General features: G+C 41.4%; 2 protein-coding genes and 2 non-coding genes across 4 annotated transcripts; 3 read left to right on the top strand and 1 right to left on the bottom strand.

The window, feature by feature from the left end:
* Window positions 1-6378: 6378 nt before the first annotated feature.
* LOC6549876 (dolichyl-diphosphooligosaccharide--protein glycosyltransferase subunit STT3A) lies at window positions 6379-10698 on the top strand. Its single transcript, XM_001978621.3, has 6 exons — window positions 6379-6982; window positions 7360-7688; window positions 7906-8295; window positions 8497-8784; window positions 9077-9556; window positions 9844-10698. The coding sequence occupies exons 1-6, from the start codon at window positions 6883-6885 to the stop codon at window positions 10396-10398; spliced, it is 2142 nt and encodes a 713-aa protein (XP_001978657.1). The 5' UTR covers window positions 6379-6882; the 3' UTR covers window positions 10399-10698.
* On the top strand, window positions 8343-8425 carry LOC6549879. The gene has a single exon (XR_046804.2). It is a non-coding gene; the product is annotated as a small nucleolar RNA Me28S-U3344 (small nucleolar RNA).
* LOC6549877 lies at window positions 9692-9775 on the top strand. Its single transcript, XR_046802.2, has one exon. It is a non-coding gene; the product is annotated as a small nucleolar RNA Me28S-U3344 (small nucleolar RNA).
* Window positions 10699-11005: 307 nt separating the features above from the next.
* Window positions 11006-14823, bottom strand: LOC6549875 (cystathionine beta-synthase). Its single transcript, XM_001978620.3, has 4 exons — window positions 14636-14823; window positions 12657-12881; window positions 11509-12550; window positions 11006-11441 (listed from the first exon to the last, which is right to left on the bottom strand). Exons 2-4 carry the CDS (start codon window positions 12877-12879, stop codon window positions 11138-11140), a joined length of 1569 nt encoding a protein of 522 aa, XP_001978656.1. The 5' UTR covers window positions 12880-12881; window positions 14636-14823; the 3' UTR covers window positions 11006-11137.
* Window positions 14824-16244: the final 1421 nt, after the last annotated feature.

Raw genomic sequence — 16244 nt, 5'->3', positions numbered from 1 at the left:
AGGCGATTACTTCATGGCCTTAAACTCTTGTTTCCTCCTTTTTTTAATATGAAGCTTTTTTTTAATATTGCTGCTGCGTAACCTTTGATGTGGCAGTTGCTGCTGCTGCTGCCGCCTGTCACATTTTGCATCGCTTAGGCAGCTGCTGAAAGAAATTCAAAAAACGTTTTAATAAGTACCGTATCCACCAAAAAAAAAATATTTAATGGGTCCAAAATAATTGCGAGGGTAATTAACTTCGCCAATTCATTAATTATTATTATTTATTCATAATCCTTTAATTAATTGTTCATGAATATTGCAACACACTATCGCCCAGCTGAGAACTTTTTCAGGTGCGAGTGAATGCCCGAGTTCTCGAAAATTAGCCAGTTCTTGAATTAATTGAGTAGACTGGGGCAAGGATACCTAAAATCTAACTACTGATTAAGAATTTGCACATTTTTGGCGATCGCAGATGAATTTGAACGTAAAACTTGTTCACCTAACACTCCTACAAATTGGAATGTAATGCAATTCAAACGAAATTGCGACAATTTGTTATCCATTCTCTCAATGGCAAATCAGTAACTTGTCATTCGCTGCTGCGATTAATATTTATAAAAATACTGTCGGTTAGTGTAATTTAATATAACTGATTAGGAACAATGCAAGCAATGCGGTGAAGTAGCTATCGGCGTAAAAGTAATTGTTCATAAACATTTAATATGATTATGAAACTCGGCTGACTAATCGTAATACATATATGGACATATAGCTCCCCAGATATACAGTTTCTATTACTTAAGCGACTTCTTCTCGTATCTTCAGATTAAGACGCACCCAAAATGCCACAAAAATTCTCGGAAATTCAAAATACTGTATATCATACGAAAATCTACAAAAAATCACGGTAATCGGGTATAAATCATACCAAAATCCACCGAAATTCACGGAACCAAAGACTATCCGCTATGTTTTTTGTTTTTTTTTTTCGGCCGACAGAGATCCGCACAACCTGTTTCCGACTCGACCAGGCCAACAAAACTTGGCCAAAAACACTCCAGAGAGTATATACACATATAGAACAAAGCAAACAACGGGTGCGAGTTTTGTTTGCTGACCCCAAAAGAGAACGGCAACCAAACACAAAATATAAAAACACTGGGAAAGTGGCCAAAAGTGGGCGAGGGCATGGTCTATACGGCCTGTGGTCTATACGGCCTGTGGTCCCCGTATAGTTTATGGTATTGGGGTTGGTCTGGTGAGTGCGACTGGAAAACGAAACATTTCCGGCCTGGACATGAATAATAAAACAAAGCCAACGAGCAGGAAAGATAGCGTGAAAAGAAAAGGGAGAAATGGTGGATAAAAGAGCGACAAAGAAGGGCACCAAAATAATCAATTTGATGTCGCAAAGTTCGTGGTCGCCCATGCACTGGGCGAAAGCATTAAAGATTACATTTTCACGTTTTTCCAAATTGCTAAATTCATAGTGTGACCATTAAACCTACCGGGAATGATGTGACCATGCATTAGGAATGTCTTGACCCGATATTGTGATACCTGTTCTCGTTATTGAAATGCTAATTTACCAAAAATGTTCTAACTTAAAGGATTTTCGCTCAGTGTGATTATTGACAGTGGCCAAGCAACCGATGAGAGACAGTCCGATGTCCATGATGATGATCATAATGCGCTAGTGAGTGGACTGTGTTGACGATTACTCAACACTTTGCATATTGGCTGCACTGCCACAATGTCTTTGGCGTGCGCTTAATAATGATAATGATGATAGTGGCAAGTGACACACATCAGTCACAAAAACAAACAAGGCCAACACTTCCTCGTCATTATCATCTACTCTTCGGGGGTGTGCAACACAACAAAGCAATGAAAATCAGCTGAGTGTTACCGAAATGCAAATACCCTGAAAACGAAATGAACATTTACCACCAAAAATAGGGAACAAAGTGGTGGTACTTGGCCTCGGTCAAAGTAACCTTTAAAAAATGAAACCTATCCTAGATCTCGTATACCTACAACGTACAAAATAAACAGTTCAAAAACTGAAAATGTTCTTATAGCAAACATAATTATATTAGGGCCCCAAAGTTTTCCGTTTTTAAAGCGGTGGTTATATGTATGTATTGCTCATATTTTCTGACGTCATTGATATTTGCACGCCTTAAAATCTTAATTAAAAAAAAAAATAATTGAGTTATTTGAACAGATTTTGGTGATTAGCTAGATCTAGACATAAATACAGCCTTAGAAATTTAAAAATGTTTTTGAAATATAGGTAGATCTTGGCAAGGAAAATAAGAAAATGAAAACATTTTTAAAATATTGGTCGTGCATAAGCGTCAATTGAATCTGCAACCTCAGAGTTCACGTTTATCCGGACAGGCGGACGACCGGACAAACGGACAAGCTGGATTGACTAGGCCTGATCCAGAATGCATATAATTATGCAGATATCTTAGTCTTCGAGTTACGGATATACAATTATTCAGGAAATTTAAAATCATACGCTTAATTGCACATGGATAAGAACCAGCAAAAATATCGACTTTTATTTCGTGTCAACACAAAAAACTTTGGAAAAAGGGTATATATATGGTGACTGCAGCCACGGATTTTGGTTTGGTTTATTGGTTTTAGGGTTCAAAATACTTTCTCCCGAGCGCGTCCACATTCAGAAACTATAAATACTCTCTATAAAGGGTATAGCCACACCAACGCACGCACACACACTGTGGGGCAACAACAAAAATGTGGGCAGAGAAGATGAAGTCATCGTTTTTCTGCCTTGAAAAAATAAACACAATACGAAAAACAAAAACAAAAAACATAACAACAAATGCAAATACAACTAAGCGCGACTTCGCTTAAATTAAAGTCCATAACCAAAAGTAAAATGGGTACAACGCGAACGAAGCAAGATCCAAAAACTAGAAAAAATGCAAACAAATATTGCGGTGCGAGGGGAAATATGTAGTACAAGTAAAGAAAACATGAAACTACATTTAAAAATAAAAAATAGCTGTCAATGCAACTATAATATGGAATGAAACTATAATATTAAATTTGGAACTGCTATTAAGAGCACAAAACCAATTTTTAAAATATAAGTAATTAGGGACACTAAAACATTTAGCCAATATAATGACAATGTCTTAGCCAATGTTTAACGTATTTTTTTTAATTCAAATGTAACAGAACGAAAGAAGAGAAAACTAAAAAGAAAAGACTTTTCATGCGAAAATCCCATAGGTTGCGGCTGATAATTGCGAGAAGAAAGGAAAAGTCGCCGGGTGAAAATAGGTGAAATAGGGTGGGTTGAATGACATGTCAGTGGCCAGTGACAATATTGGAAAAGTGTGGGTTTAATGGCCGATATGGAGTCCCACTCGACTTCCCCAACCCTTTATTTTCCCCCCATTTTTTCCATCGTAATTTCGTGTCGAAGTCATCGATTGCCTTTGTCCATCAATTGATGTTTGCTCAGTGGCAATCATCGTGAAATCGTCGTGGGGGGCACCTAATGAGAAATGGCATTTAGCTATTACATATAAGCGATTTTTTGTTTCAATTTCCCTGCAAATGATCATGGCGAAAGTCGCGACTAGGTGTATATCACCAAAAAGACAAAACACTATCATATTAAGAAGTATATATTTAATTCAAACAATTAAAGTTTACTAGGAGCACAATTTATTAGACTCCTATTAGACTTCTCTACAAATAAGTATTCGTTCAGATGTTTCAAATTCAGAGGGGTCTAAAAACGAATTATATTGTTAACTGCCATAATTGCACAGCGATTTCTTGATATTTGTGTTTCACAAATTAAAGGGCATTCAGATATCGATAGGGAGTTAAGTAACTTATTGGCGACCCGCACAATTCCATATCTCGTCCGATTCTAATTGGTGTTTGGCCCGCAGACAAATTGTGGTCGTAATCCAATTGGAAGCGGCACTTACATATATGGCAACAATTGGAAATGGAACCGTCGATAGAGGTTTAAATCAAACGAAAAACAATAGGAGCGACAGAAAGAGAGAGGGCGAAAAGGGAAGATCAGACATTAAAGTCATAAGGCTTAATTACGTGGAATTAATTGTGTAAAACACAACGCTTGCAGCATTTCTTAAGGGTCCTCGACTGTTTTCCCTTTGTTATTTGTAATTTTTAACTACTTCGGTGGGGCAAGTGGAGACTGGTGAGCCGAAAGTGAAACGGTTTTCCCTCGCCAATTTCCGTTTCCCACGTGTAAACAAAATTAATAATAACAATAACCAGACAACAGGCAACATTGTCTCGCCCTATATGCCATATTAAATTTTACATCGTTTTTATGGCCCAAAACGGACCAGCCACAGCAAAAAATTTTCAAAATTATTTTGGGGCGAAAGCAGAAATGATAAACAAAAATAAAAACACTTAATCACTCATTGGCCATGTAAATGGGTTAGGAAATGCACATGGAAAATTAATGAATTACCCTACTAATGGTCTACAAACATATCCGGCTGTGTCATAACTCTTAGTGATAGGAAATTTTCAAATCAGTCAAATTGAAAATCAGTTATCAACTGTTGAAGCACAACTTTCATCCAAAGACAACCACTGATAAGGGAACATTTCCATAGTTCAGTCTTTTGGCACATGAGGTCACTTATCTTATCTGTATGCTGCTTTATCAAACTAGATGTTAGATACGATATCAAATTAAAATGGGGTTTTAACTTTACGGTTTGTTTTGACTTAGGGAAGCTTTTGCAAAGTAAAGCACTTTGTTGTTTAAATAGGAATTCATATTTTGTAACCCATAAGATCTTCAGGTTGGAAGTTAAGAAAGCGAATCCTCCTAATTGGATCTTACAGTCACTTCATCGATTTTTTCCCAAAAAACAATGTGATTTTACACGAATCAAACTAACTCCTTCTGGGCCAAATTTTCGATTTTTTTTTGGGAGCTTGGATAATAATAAATAGTAGCTGCCTCGATATTCCCTCTCTTTCTCTCGCCTAGGCACACAACTTCCATAAATATACGCACACACACACATACAAGTTGCATGCCAGAAATGCCATGCAAATGCAAACACCCACACACACACACACTGAGAGAGTGGGTGGGGTGTGAGTGAGTGGGTGGGCAAGGGAGGAGAGAACGAAAAGCAGATGCAGAAGTTGGAGTTTGTTGCTTTTGTTTTCCTTCTCATCCTTCCCCTCCCCCTCATCGGACTTCACTCGATTCCCTTCTTCTTCTTCTTCTTGGATGCGTGCTGGCAACTGCAATCGCTGCCTCTGCCGGCGTCGCTGCCACCACCCGCACGCACACAATGACGTCCCATATACATATACATATATGTATGTACATAACACATGCATTTTTAAAAGCGTGTTGATGTTCGATTTTTCACCATTCTTGCTGCACTTTACACACAAACAAACACTCGCCGTCTTTATTATTTAATTACTTTTGGCGCGGCTTCAATTTAAAAAAGACTAGTAACAACAACGATGCGAGTAAATACACACACACACAATACATATGTATATATTTATGTATATATTGCACATAACAAAGCTGCCACAAAAAAAAAATCAACGATTTGAACTAGCAAATCTCACACACGCAAATGAGCTTGCCCGTGTATTAGTGAGAACAATTTGTTAAATATTTGACACGTGAGTTTTTCATTGTTTTAGGTACAACTTTTTCTTCTATTTACCAGCAGAAGTCAACTTGTATTTACTCCGATTCGCTTCTTTTTCGGGGATTTGGTTCTCGTTTACATATATTGAATATACATATATCTCGGATGTCTGATAAATATCAGTAGTTTTTCACTGGAAAGCGTGATTTTCCTGCCCGGCGATTCATCCGATGTTTTCTAGTCATATTTTGTTCGAGATTTTTTTAAAACGCAACGAAAACACGAAGCAGCGGTGCTTTTATATGGGAAATATATGGCAATTTAAACGGCTGTCGCCCTCTCTCTCTCTCTCAGTCGCTCTCCCGCAATGAAAACGAATTTCGCGGTGCACAGTGGTCGCAATTGCACACAAGCGGATGAAAACCGGTACAACTTTCAAAAATTGTTTACTTTCTTCGACTCTCAAGTTTGGCACTAGTTTTTAAGCTAATGGATTTGGGAGCAACAAGTCGCATTTCCTTGAATTATCTGAGAATGGTTAAGTTTTCCTTTTGTTTTGTGCTTACGTTTGCTTTAGTCTTCTATTAAAACCATACACAATGTATTTGTCTTAGTTTCAATCTATGGTTTAGGCGTATCTAATTTCTTATGACAAATTTTGGTCACATTCTAAAAGAAATAAACGTATCCCACTGTGCGGTGGTTGAAATGGGGTTTTCGCTCTCTTCTCTCTACATCGTGTTCGCTCTCACGGAGATCACGGAGAGCCAAAAACAGCTGGTATAAAAGCGCAGGAACAGCCGGTTATGAATTGCCGATTTGAATACCAGCCGTGCTCTTAGTGAGTCACTAATAGTAACTACATCATAAATCGAGAGTTAACTGCCGAAGAAACCGCAATGAGCCGCCAAAAGTAGTGGTTAAAAGGGACACAATAAAAACGCGCCCAGCTGCCAGGGTTGTCACCCCTGATACCGATAGCAAGACGATACCACGCGATAATCGATAACACTCTCCGCTCTTTGCCACGAATTGCAAGTTTGCGATTCCGTCGCATTTAAGTTTCAGCCATAGTATTGTGCAAAAACATTAGTAATAGTGGGTTAGTGGCGCGAAACAAGTAATCCTGGACATCCGGAATACGGTAAACATCGCGCACCGGTGACTTAGCGACTCTTGCACCGAATAAAGCAGCACCGAAAAAAAGCCGGCAGGCAGAAGAGCTAGGAAAATGACGCTGGACGTGGGCGGCGTCGCCAGGGGACTGCTCACCTGGGACAAGCAGGAGCACCTGGTCAAGCTGGCCATTCTCATCCTGGCAGCGGTTTTATGTGAGTAAATACATAGCGCTTATTCGGCATTAGCCGAGTGGGCGTTGTGAAAAAGTCAAACATTCGCATCTGGTTCGAGTTTCTGCGCTATCGATAGCTGGATGTGCCGCTAGTGATGGTACTTTCTGGTGCGCCCTAAAAGTTTACATTTTCCAATTCGGCATTATTATAATATTTATTGTCTGGTTTCTGAATTCCGGAACATTCATATAAAATGCCTAGCTATAAACATCTTGCGATTGCCATGTAGAATATCGACTTTCCAGCCCTTCGAGATATCGATAGGGAGCATGCCCATCGATGTGCCATCACTAGCCGCCTATCTTCCTCTTGCCACCGCCGACTGAACTTCCTTTTCCTCTTGCATTTCTGAACAGCATTCGCCACACGCTTGTTCTCCGTATTGCGGTTCGAGAGCGTGATCCATGAGTTCGATCCGTACTTCAACTACCGCACCACGCGGTTCCTGGCGGAGCAGGGCTTCTACAAGTTCCACAATTGGTTCGATGACCGCGCCTGGTATCCCCTGGGCCGCATCATCGGCGGCACCATCTATCCCGGGCTGATGCTCACCTCGGCGGCCCTGTACCGCCTGATGTGGCTGCTCAACGTGACCATCGACATACGGAACGTGTGCGTCTTCCTGGCGCCCTTCTTCTCCTCGCTGACCACGCTGGTGACCTACGCCCTCACGAAGGAGATACACGTAAGCCATCCATTCCTCCGAGATTCCAGTCTATTCTATAGGATCGTGATGTGCCAGATTGCTTAACGTAGACACGCTACCATTATATTGTAGCTCAACAAAAACAATATAATTAATCGAGTTGGAGTAGCCGGACAGAATGTTAACTAAGATCTTGTGTTCCGCTTCGAGGTTAAATTCCACACGTGGTTCTTATGATTGCTTGCCTCTTTTTTAGAGCACTGGAGCTGGACTGGTTGCCGCCGCTTTGATCTCCATCGTGCCGGGTTACATATCTCGATCTGTGGCGGGATCGTACGACAATGAAGGCATCGCCATTTTCTGCATGCTCTTCACCTACTATTTGTGGATCAAGGCGGTGAAGACGGGCACGATCTTTTGGTCGGCAATGTCGGCCTTGGCCTACTTCTATATGGTCTCCTCGTGGGGTGGCTATGTCTTTCTGATCAACCTAATCCCGCTGCACGTGTTGGCGCTGATGATCACCGGACGTTTTTCGCACAGGATCTACATAGCATACAGCACGCTTTACTGCGTGGGCACCATTCTGTCGATGCAGATATCATTTGTGGGATTCCAACCCATCCAGAGCTCGGAGCACATGCTGGTGAGTGTAACTACTTTGTGTAATGCAATGCAGTCTAGTGATGAGTGATCTGTTGTGATGAATACATATTAAATTCTTGATAGGAAGAGTATGAAACATAATGAGTACCAAAAACCTAGCTGATTTGGTCACTAAAAGAACACAATTGCTATTACTGGCTATATCTAAAAGAAAGGAGTGTTAATCCTTTTTTCCTTGCAGGCATTGGGAACCTTTGGCCTGTGCCAGATTCACGCCTTCGTCGACTACCTGCGCTCGCGCATTCCCAAGGATCACTTCGACCTGCTCTTCAAGACGTTGGTTTCCAGTGTTTTAACTGTAGTGTTCGTTGTGGGCACCCTGCTCACGCTTACTGGGAAAGTCTCTCCCTGGACCGGCAGATTTTACTCGCTACTGGATCCGTCCTATGCCAAGAATCACATTCCAATCATCGCCTCGGTATCGGAGCACCAGCCTACATCCTGGTCGTCCTTCTATTTCGATTTGCAGGTTGGTAATGTGCTAGTTTCGTAGAAAACCTAGCTTAAACGAAATATTAACATCATGTATCATGTATCTTTTGTGTTTAATGAATCCTTACCCCAACAAAATATCCAATTATTAAGATGTTTCTGCCGAGGATGAGAACTTAACCACGATGCGAATGAGATGCGCCTTAATGCATTGAGTGATTACCTTGCACTTTGATCGCTGAGGCAGTTAAATAAAAACGACCCCCCTTTTCACTTAACCATCCAAAATGTAGTTAACTCAGTGGCTTTCTTTGCAATTTCTCTTGCAGATCCTGGTGTTCCTCTTCCCCGCTGGCCTTTACTTCTGTTTTTCCAAGCTGACGGACTCAAACATCTTCATAATTTTGTATGGCGTCACCAGTATTTATTTCGCCGGTGTAATGGTGCGTCTGATGCTCGTCCTGGCGCCCGTGATGTGTGTGCTTTCCGGAATCGCCATTTCGCATCTGCTGGCCAAGTATATAAAGAGCGTTGATGCTGGCAGCTCGGCGAAGCAGGGAGTGGAAAGCAAGCGGCAGCACAAGAAGCTGGAGCAGCAGACGGGAGGCGTAAAGAGCGAGGTGGCCATTGGATTCGTGGGCGTCATCACACTGATGCTGATTGTGTACACGCTGCACTGCACCTGGGTCACCTCAGAGGCGTACTCCTCGCCCAGCATTGTGTTGAGTGCCAGGTCGCACGATGGCGGCCGTATCATCTTCGATGACTTCCGCGAGGCCTACTACTGGCTGCAAATGAACACTCCGGAGGTGAATATGCAGTTTCGATTGCCCATTGGTCGAGTGCTCTGCCTAGTTAGCTATACAAAATCAACAAATTGGCGTAATGCCAACCTTTTACGGTTGAATTTTAATCAGGCTAAGCTGGCAACACGAGATTTTCGCATCTTTATGATGACTACATTGTAAATTCTTGATAGGAAGAGTATGAAACATAATGAGTACTAAAACAACCAAGCTGACAAAGACAATATCCCTTTCATTTTGAAAACATTCGCTAAGTGCCCGTATTGACCGTTTCGTAATGTATTTTTCAGGACGCTCGCATAATGTCCTGGTGGGACTATGGCTACCAGATAACGGCCATGGCCAATCGGACGATATTGGTGGATAACAACACTTGGAACAACACACATATATCGCGCGTTGGCCAAGCAATGGCCTCGTCGGAGGAGAAGGCCTACGAGATAATGAGGGAACTGGATGTGGATTACGTTCTCGTGATTTTCGGAGGGCTCACTGGCTACTCATCGGACGATATCAACAAGTTCCTGTGGATGGTGCGCATTGGCGGCAGCACGGATCGTGGTGCGCACATCCGCGAAAAGGACTACTATGCGGCCAACGGGGAGTTCCGAGTGGACAAGGAGGGCTCACCTACATTGCTCAACTGTTTGATGTACAAGATGTGCTACTATCGCTTCGGGCAAATGTACACGGAAGGCGGCAAAGCCCAGGGCTACGATCGAGTTCGTGCGGCCGAGATTGGCAACAAGGACTTCGAACTGGATGTCCTGGAGGAGGCGTACACCACCGAGCACTGGCTGGTGCGCATCTACAAGGTCAAGGATCTGCCGAATCGCGGAGTCTAAGAAGGAAGTCGCAGTCATTCCGCTCTATTCTGTGTTCTGTACATTAGTTAACTATCTCTCTGTCTCCATCTATCTCGAATATTTGGCAATCTCTCTCGCTCTAGGAGTACTAACTACTGCGTTCTCCCGCTTTACCCGTCATGCATTTAGTTTTACACACTTGCACTAAACCACAAAAACCAAGTATTTTTTTTTATATTTTTACAAATATCTCAAGTGTACCAGATGCGTGGGTGGCTTCTTGAGCAAGAAAAGAGCATGTAAGCGAATCGAACGAAATATATATATGTGGAAAACTATCATCATTATCTTGAAATTTTATTGGCGCTATAAGGGGGACCACAGTTCACGTAGTGTCGAATTCCACTCATAGTGTCTACGTTGCCTTAAAAATAAATCTGCTACGTGTAATTTTATAAACGAATGGGATTGTTATTCTGGCTTTTTCGTTTTTAAATGTAAAAAATTAACTATCTTATATAGTGAACATGATTTAAGAGGTGGTATTAATCTTGCGCAAATAATTCTTGGTTCAACAAGCTTTGTATACCTGGAATGGTACATATACCCTATTCATGGGAATGACATAATAAAGAAGAGAATTTAATTGGATACTTTAGGATAAAACTTTATTTGAAATAGTCAAAATGCATGCGGGTATAAGTTAAAAATGCGTAACATAGTCTGTAGAGGTGCTTGGATTTCTAGGACACAGATCGGGCGTTGGGAACCCTCCAGTTTAGTGGCTGCCGCCGTTGGTGGTGCCATTGGCCTTGGGCTTTTGCTTGCCGGCGGCAATGAAAGTGGTCACGTCCAGCTTGGTGGCCAGAGCTTTGAGCTCTACCTTGCCGACCGAGTTCTTGCCCATGATGAGCACACTGGGGTCCACTTCGAGGACGCGGGCCAACTTGCCCAGAATCTCGGATTCGTTCAGTCGGATTACTCGCTTGTTGAGCGCCTTGATCGCGGGATCGGACTGCTGGCGGTTCATGCTCACGATCTGGGTGATCAGCGTCTCCTGACCCACAACGCCCAACACGGAACTAAGTGGATTAAAAACAAAAAGGTTAAAAACTATGGGGTAAAAAGAAGGGAATGCGGTGATCATACCCATCATCTTGATCCACAATGGGCAGTTGGTCCACGCGGTGTTTCTTCATCAGGGCAATAGCCTCACCAACCGTTGCATCCGACTTGAGAATGACCGGGGGAACGGGCAGCTCCAACTCGGCGATGGCCAGGCTCCACCACCAGTGACCGTGCTCGTTTACCGGCTCCTTGAAGTTACGCGCCTCCATCCAGTTGTCCGACACAAACTTGGTCATGTAGTTGCGTATGCCATCGGGCAGAATGACCACGCAGCGCTGGCCCTTCTTCAATTTGCGGGCATGCTGGAGGGCAGCGTGCATCGCTCCGCCACTGGAGCCGCCGCACAGCAGACCCTCCTCCGCGTTCAGGCGTCTGCTCGTGGGGAAACAGTCGGAGTCGCCGACTTTCGTCCACACATCCACGACGGTATCATCAAAAACGGTGGGTGGAAAGTCATAGCCAATGCCCTCCACCTCGTAGAATTGCACATCGGTCTTGTTGAGCTCAGCAGGTCGGGCGAGGATCGAGCCATAGGGATCCACGCCGACAATCTGGCAACTGGGGGCCTGCTCCTTGATCTTACGCCCAATACCACTAATGGTTCCCGCCGTTCCCGCGGATACCACTATCATATCGACTTTGTTGTCCAGCTGCCACAGAATCTCGGCGGCAGTGCCATCGTAGTGAGCCAGCGGATTGCCAGCGTTGCGATACTGGTCGAGGACAATCGAGTTGGGCGTTTCCCGCTGCAGCTGCTGCGCCACATAGATCAGTCCCTCTGGCGAATCGTAGGCTGCCTCCGTGGGCGTGCGTATGATCTTGGCACCGAGAGTTCGCAGCGCGGACACCTTCTCATTGGACATCTTCTCCGGCATCACGATAATGCACTTGTATCCCTTAACGGCACAAGCCATTGCCAATCCAATACCCGTGTTTCCAGACGTCGGTTCGATGATGGTGAATCCTGGCTTGAGGAGACCCTGCTCCTCGGCGTCCTGCACCATGCGGTACCCAATGCGATCCTTCACTGATCCTCCTGGGTTAAGGAACTCGCACTTGGCATCTGTAAGGAGGAAAGCGGCCATTCAAATGTGTTCGTCAGGTGGATTTTCAATTTTCATGGATATGATACCCAATGGAAACCAAGTCAGTGGGATCCAAAGACTTACACATCTCGCATTCGATGCCCTCGCTGGCGGGAATGTTGTTCAACTTGACCAGTGGAGTGCATCCGATCACCTCGAGGATGTTGGGCGTAATCTGCTGGCGGTGGGCGATGCCCCGATGGATGTGGGGCGACTTCTCGGCTGTTCCCAGATGCCATTTGCACTTGGACGGCTTGCCGGGATCGATGAAGTCCGCGGGCCTCTCGTATGACTTCGGTTGTGGCATCTCTGAAAGAAGGAAGGAATAACCTGTTTCATCTACATAGAACTATAAGGGATCCTTATATCTTTGGATAAACTTTTGTAGACGCGTACTAAGGAAGTATCCCCCAAGTAATCCCAAAATATCACCAACTAAGATGCGATATATTTAGCTAAAATTCGAATTGTGTTTATACATACATAGTGATAATAATATGACTTGAAAAGGCTAATCTGCTGGTAAATACTTCTGAATTTGAAAAGATTCGCCTGATACTCGATTTCACAAACGCCAGATGGTGCCGGTGGACCTCCGGGTGACCCGTACCCTTATCACCCCAAATTCCGGTGTGCAAATGGGGAAGAAATCTCAAGCAAAATATATTTTTTGTTGTCTCATTGCGACGGGGTTGCGAAATTGCTTGAGATTACTATTCAATCGAAAGCGAAAAGGTCAGGCCTCAAAAGCGATGACGCGACAAAACTTAAAGATATGAAAATCAGATCAAAAAACAGGAAGAGGATCTTGTTTGTTTAAATTTTCAAGCGGAACACTGTGCAGATCCCGAATTCCTTTATACACTTATAAGGCTGGGAAATCGGATGCTCCTTAGAAACTTTAAATATACACATTTTATCGAGGGGTATTATTTAAAAGAAACAAAACTAAGATTCTTAGCTCAAGGATTTCCTTATCGCAATCAGCGAAATTTCAAAATATGCGAGGTTGTGTGAAAAATCCATTCTATTCGGTTCGAATTAGATTTTCAGTGGAACGTGTTCTGCGGATTTTCCGTTCATTGATCTTTTTGTTAACTTAAAGGTTCCCAGTTCAAAGCCCTTTAACTTGGTAAATAAATGGGGGATTATATTCTATAGATAAGGTTTCCAGGTGGCACTGATTGTTTGCGCTGCATACGACACGCCACTCGAAACCTATCACCTAGCTATACAGAAAACTTAAATAAAGGAATATTTATTATAGGCTTTGGCTTCTGTATATGGGGCCACGTTTTGTCGTTACCTCATGAACTCAGGACTAATAATAGGGTAGGTCGGAAACTGTAGTATATGCTTGTATAAGTCTAAATTTCTTCATTTAAATAATTAAATTTTTTTTTATTTCTGTCTATTAAACGATACGTTAGCTACATATATTTATAACTAACTAATTTGTACCACAGTTTTTTAATTAAAATATATAAGGTAAATAATATGCTATTGAGATATTATTAAACTCTATTAAACTACCTTTAAATATGTATATATAAAATATAAAAATACAACATTTTAAAGTTCAGAAGCATTTTTAGAAGACTGATATATTAATAATAAATAAATTTGTAATAATGTTTAAAAATTATTATTGGGCAGTAGTTTCAACATTAATTTATTTCTATTTCTTTCCGTGTTAACTCTCAACTTTTCCGACATCCTTTTTATTGCTCTTTCTTGTTTATCTCCCCCTGCGCAGGCATGCACACACACGCACTTTTCCAAATGTATTGCATGTACATATGTATTTGCTTCACAAGCACGCGGCTTCAAAATAGAACAACAAATACAAAAACGAACGGCGAATAAGAGAGAAGAAAAAATAGCGTACAAAATAGACAAGCACATGTTTCTCTCTACGTATTATTTGTACTTGTATTTCGCCGGCTGGGAATTAGCCTTTGAATTGCGTGCAGCAAGAAAGAGGCAGCACGAGGAACTTCGAAGGAAAAGCATAAGGACGAATGCACTTTGCACAGTTAGCACCTAGCTTCAGTTTTACTTACCAGTGCTGGAGTTTAGTGACTCGGGAGCGACGAACTAGCGAGAACTGTGAAAAGCGACCGCTACGATGCTGCCAACGAAGGCAATTGAACGAAATCCAACTGAAGTCCAACCAATGCAAACAACTTGCGGCTAACGATCGACTGCGGCGCCGGCAGAGACAGAGACAGCGGCAACGGCAGCGCACAGTGGTGCGCATACACAACATAGAACAACAAAACAGTGTGGCAAAAATTCATATGATGTATGAAAATACTTGAAATAAGTAGTACTAATAGTATAATTTTGTATATACATACAATATATTTAGTTTAAAGAAATTTTCCTGCTTTTTAAAGCTTTGAATCCTATTCAGTTGATCAGAGATCATATGTAAAACTGGAAATGCCTGCTGCTTTCCTTCACCGATGCATTCATTTACCCAATTTTCTAAGCCAGCTTGACTAGCTTATTTAGACCTAATATTATCTATTACAGATGTCCACAACGCCTAAGGGTCCGGTACAAAATATATGAAATATTGTTCATAAAACAAACGGAAAATTTCTTATCTTTCAAAAAGTTTATTTTAGTTTTGATAACTAATATACATTGTGGTCCAAAGTGATTATTATTGATGCAGTGTACTTATCCCAATGTAGGGGCGAGAATGAAGCAGATAGTGATAACCGGTTTTCGCTCTCCCTCTTACACAGCATGGCTTGAACCGCGATTTCCTGCACTGAAAATAAACGGAGCATCTGAATACTCAGACTACACTGTAATACCAGGAACATTTTCTAAATAAATTTAAAATTGGTTTGTTTTCATTTTAAACTTAATGCGAAGTTCTAAACTTTTTTACTTTGACCAATAACTTTGATAAATGTTTTAAACTGTTAATAAAGAACTAATTCATCAAAGCTGTAAAGCTGTAAGTTATTTCTAACTTTGCTTTCACAGACACATACATATGTATTACAAAAGCTGCGAGTTCAAAATGTTGCAGTGTCATAACTACACTAAATAATTTTATAGCGTTATACAGCCCTGTATCTTTTTTTTATTTTTAAAGCTCTAAAATAAGTCAAAAACTGATCTATTTATTCACACAATGAGGTACTTAGTATTTAAAAGAAAAATTAATTATACTTACGGTTTGATTTTAAACATATGATGTGGTATAAATATTATGTGTTTGTAAATTGTTGACTCCAATAGGTACATATATTTTGCATATAATACATATGGATTTTGTTCTCTAAAATTAAAATGTAGTTCAAGCAAAAAACCTTTTCTTACTTTTTGCACTATTTCTTACTTTTCTTACTTAAATTGAAAATCTGCTATAATAGAAGGTACCGCAAAGACTAAAATTAATTTACATAAACTATTTAAAATGTACTCATTTGACACGATAAGTGTATCTAGTTAGAAAATGCCCCAGGGAGCAAGAAAATATATTATTGCATGTAATAGAGCATTAAATGATTAACTCGAATGCAACATCCTTTTCGCCACAATAGTAAATATCAGAACTCTTGATTGCTAAAGGACACTAATCTATTGCGACGTTAAGAGGTGTAAAAGTATTTCAAGTAGTGTGCGTAACTTATTTGCCTTAAATTAATT

Source organism: Drosophila erecta, unplaced genomic scaffold (assembly GCF_003286155.1).
Source record: "Drosophila erecta strain 14021-0224.00,06,07 unplaced genomic scaffold, DereRS2 tig00000126-arrow-pilon, whole genome shotgun sequence".
NCBI classification, from domain to species: domain Eukaryota; kingdom Metazoa; phylum Arthropoda; class Insecta; order Diptera; family Drosophilidae; genus Drosophila; species Drosophila erecta.
The sequence above is the reverse complement of the archived record's forward strand: the minus strand, read 5'-3'. Positions and strand labels throughout refer to the sequence as shown.

Excerpts from the sequence above, each read along its gene's own strand:
- LOC6549875 (XM_001978620.3), bottom strand. The coding sequence starts at position 12,879 with ATGCCACAACCGAAGTCATACGAGAGGCCCGCGGACTTCATCGATCCC. Across the intron at positions 12,551-12,656 it reads GGGCATCGAATGCGAGATGT|ATGCCAAGTGCGAGTTCCTT; the intron begins GTAAGTCTTTGG and ends TCCTCCTTACAG. Across the intron at positions 11,442-11,508 it reads ATTGTGGATCAAGATGATGG|TTCCGTGTTGGGCGTTGTGG; the intron begins GTATGATCACCG and ends TAATCCACTTAG.
- LOC6549876 (XM_001978621.3), top strand. The coding sequence starts at position 6,883 with ATGACGCTGGACGTGGGCGGCGTCGCCAGGGGACTGCTCACCTGGGAC. Across the intron at positions 7,689-7,905 it reads CCCTCACGAAGGAGATACAC|AGCACTGGAGCTGGACTGGT; the intron begins GTAAGCCATCCA and ends CCTCTTTTTTAG. Across the intron at positions 8,785-9,076 it reads CCTTCTATTTCGATTTGCAG|ATCCTGGTGTTCCTCTTCCC; the intron begins GTTGGTAATGTG and ends TTTCTCTTGCAG.